The following is a 3,413-nucleotide window of genomic DNA, read 5'->3' as shown; positions in this document are numbered from 1 at the left end:
GTGAGGCTTTCAACACGCCGCTGTTTTTCTCAATTTCGGTCCCACTTATTGGCTATTGACCTCCACATTAAGCTTCTTCCTTGGTATTTCCTTAATGAAATCATGTGTCATGTTTCACAGGGCATGTGTAGTTTAAGATTTTTTCAGATGACCTGTTGAATTCTGGCTTCCTTGTCAGTGTGTCACAGTTTAAGTGCAAAAACAAATAACCTGTATCAATCTACGGAAGAGATTGGCAAAATTTTGAGCAGCAGGCTGCGTTTCTGGCCAGGAGGAAAAAAAATATTGATTGATTTTGATTGTCAGAATGCGATACTTCGGTAACACATAAGGAAAAAGAGATATACGATTTTTCTCATAATTATTAACGGATAAATGTACACAAATATACATTTACAAATTCAATTTGGTGTTCATTAGTTGACCATTTCATTCAATTGGATTTTAAGCAAAGTGATATAATATGCCCCTTTTTGGGATGAATACAAATAAATATATGAGAAAAGAATGCAAATAGGGAAAAAAAATACTTTGTTTGAATGTTGGCGCAGTACACACAAACGCTTTGGAAAAATAGGTTTATATGGATAGGGACACAGAGTGACCCCAAAACACATTTTTAGGAAGGCCTTCGGTTCCACAATCTGGATTAAATATCCTGACGTGCTGTAGTTGGCCTGATCTTGAGAAACTTGGTTCAGGCTGCAGTTACTCTTGAGAACCAGAGGTGGAAGTCACATGTAAAATGCACAAACTCTGCACTAGCCCTTCAAAATGATCATCTGTACTAATTTTGTTTCAGTGATATGAAATGTAGCACACGAGTGTCGACCTTTGCTGACTTCGTTCTTTTTCCTCTTGCTCGTAGGGAGGTCGGTGGTCGCAAGCTGGCGCTAGAAACCCGACTTGCGAAGGAATTGCAGGAGTTCAGCCGGGAGCTGTCGTCAGAGGGGATCCAATTTTGGAAGACGGCCTTCTCCGCCATGACGCATCTGGTCGTGCCCGCCCAAGCCGGTCCAGATCCCGATGAGAGTGACCTGTTCTCCGCCGGCGTCGGGCAGGTTGTCCTCCTGCCCTGCAAAACGGCGCCCAGCAGGGAACGCGTGCAGCTGTGGCTGGACGCCAGGAAGCAATACGAGGCTCTTCAGAATGGAATCGGACGAGCTGAGTCGCTCAAGGAGGAGGCGGCGAATCAAGGCGACCAGTCACCTGGCCAGTTAGACCTCACAACTCCTAGGAGAAGGAAGCTTAACTTGTCGCTGGTGTTGTCCCCCACAAACGAAGGCTGCATGATGGATTCTACGGAAGTGAGCCCAATATCCGAGGAGGGTTCTGTGGGAGACGACGATGAAAAAACGGACGAGGATCCGGGAAGCTCTCCGGAGTCTTCGCAGCTGCCTTCCTTTCAGAAACCCAGCAGGCTCAGCGAAAAGTCCCCTGAAGCGTTGTCCCCCGAGTGTAGCAAGGTCCACCTCCAGGCCACTCCCTTTTTGCACAAGAGACGCACAAAGCATCTCCGTCCCATCTGCAGCACGCCCATTTCTAGAGGTGAGAAAAAAACTGTTTCCTGTTTTCACCCTTTGCCTTTGACTTGAGCCTTTTGGTTCTGTTGCAGAAGACCCAGCCACCATCAGAATCCATCAGAGGAAGGGAGGCCAGACCGAGCCCCTCAGGAGAGTTCTACTTAACACACAGATGAAGGTTAGACCGGCTTTCAATACTCGTCGACCTCGCCTGGAAAATCTTTACAATTGAAGGAAAGAAATGTGCGAGAAAAGAAAAACGCTGAATTCCAAATCATTGTCTGAAAAATCTGTAGGTACTGAAACTCACCTGAAAATATTCTCCTCTTCACAGAACAATTTTGCAGCTCTTAACGCTCCGAAGCGAGAAACTTCTCAGATCGAAGGGCCCAGCATCGCTAATTCTTATGGCTTCCGAGTCAGCATGCAGAACCTGCAGGATGCCAAAGCGCTGCACGAGGTGATAGTCTTTCTATTTACCCGAGTTCATTATTAAGAAGACACTGTTTTATGGAAGGTCTAATATTCGGAAAGAATTGGTCTTTATTGCTATGATACAAAATTATGAGGAAATTGGAGGGCTTCTCCTTTCGGTGCAAGAAGTGATGTAGATAGCGGCCGGCTACTTATCTTTGAAATATGCGTTCACATATTTTCGGTAAGGTGTTTCAAATTGTCCTGTTTAAAACATTATCTTTGTGCATCAGGTCCAGCACCTCACCCTTATGTCGATGGAGCTCCACGCACGGAGCCGGCGCGACCTTGAAGCCGACCCCGATTTCGACCCCGTTTGTGCCTTGTTCTACTGCCTGACTTGCGACGCCCCACTGCCTGATACCAACGCCCGCCAGCTGATGGGCGCCATTGTGGTGGACGAAGACCAACGTGGTGGTGACCAAGGTGAATTCTCAGAATTCTGGCTTGGATTTGTTTGGTCTGACTGGGGTGTTTATGAGCAGGCTGCAGAGCCACAGCGCCCCTGCTGGTCAGGTCGGGTATCTCCGGGCTGCAGGTGACTTACGCCCAAGATGAGACCACGCTTTTCCAAGAGCTGGTCAACGTCGTGAGAAGGTCGGTCTCTGATATCCTTTGTGTGAATGTCCAGAGGTGAAGTCTTATCTTCTATAGGTTCGACCCCGACATCCTGATCGGCTACGAAGTGCAAATGCATTCGTGGGGTTACCTTCTCCAACGCGCCGCTGCCGTGGGTGTCGACCTCTGCCAGCAGCTCTCGCGTGTGCCGGGTAAGTCTGGTGGTCGTCGACATGATTTAGGAAGTCCTCCTGAAATGCTTGCGTCGGCAGGCGACTCCAAAGAGAACCGCTTTGCTGCCGAGAGGGACGAATACGGCGCCGACACCATGACGGAGATCAACATGGTCGGACGTGTCACCATCAACCTGTGGAGGCTGATGAAGACTGAGGTAGGCCTCCGACAGTGACATGAGCTACAGCTTTTGATTGGCAATATTTTGTTTGAAACCCAAATTTTTTCCCCATAACTCCATAAAAACGGTAGCATAGAAAAAAAAAACCATGGACCAGTAGAGGGGAGTTAACTAGAAAAAAAATCCGACAATTACTCAGAAGACAAAAACCATGCGTCTCTGGGTTAAAGCAACGAGTCCTATTTCGTGCCTGACTTGCGGTGCGTTCAAAGACATAATCGTCGTCGGAACTTGAAGATAATGTAAAGGAAAAGCTCCGGCATATGAATGTTTGTCAAATCTTGTCCTATTCCAGATGTTTGATTTTTAAGTAGCCTTTTATACTTGGTCAGTTTTTCAAAAAGCGTCTTTCAAAATCACTGTGTATTATTTAGCGCCTACTTGTGGTAAAAAGAAAAATCATTAAAAACACTATTGATTTAAGAAATTAGATAGATAGATAC

At 46.6% G+C, this 3,413-nt stretch overlaps 1 protein-coding gene and 1 long non-coding RNA gene across 2 annotated transcripts in view; one reads left to right on the top strand and one right to left on the bottom strand.

Annotated features, from left to right (window-relative positions):
* The window catches only part of rev3l (REV3 like, DNA directed polymerase zeta catalytic subunit), a 32,612-nt gene that overhangs the window by 13,616 nt on the left and 15,583 nt on the right, over positions 1-3,413 (top strand). Inside the window, exons 14-20 of the mRNA XM_088324459.1 lie at positions 869-1,548; positions 1,616-1,701; positions 1,858-1,983; positions 2,231-2,423; positions 2,483-2,594; positions 2,652-2,767; positions 2,828-2,946. Coding sequence (XP_088180585.1) covers positions 869-1,548; positions 1,616-1,701; positions 1,858-1,983; positions 2,231-2,423; positions 2,483-2,594; positions 2,652-2,767; positions 2,828-2,946 — 1,432 coding nt within the window. The remainder of the gene's footprint in view (positions 1-868; positions 1,549-1,615; positions 1,702-1,857; positions 1,984-2,230; positions 2,424-2,482; positions 2,595-2,651; positions 2,768-2,827; positions 2,947-3,413) is intronic.
* LOC148346267 (uncharacterized) lies at positions 310-3,406 on the bottom strand. The gene is made up of 3 exons (XR_015848208.1): positions 1,834-3,406; positions 1,210-1,680; positions 310-1,115 (listed from the first exon to the last, which is right to left on the bottom strand). It is a non-coding gene; the product is annotated as an uncharacterized LOC148346267 (long non-coding RNA).

The sequence above is a fragment of the Urocampus carinirostris genome, chromosome 20 (genome assembly GCF_059441175.1).
Source record: "Urocampus carinirostris isolate Australia breed hairy pipefish chromosome 20, RoL_Ucar_1.0, whole genome shotgun sequence".
NCBI classification, from domain to species: Eukaryota; Metazoa; Chordata; class Actinopteri; order Syngnathiformes; family Syngnathidae; genus Urocampus; species Urocampus carinirostris.
This window is presented reverse-complemented; position numbering and strand designations above follow the sequence as displayed.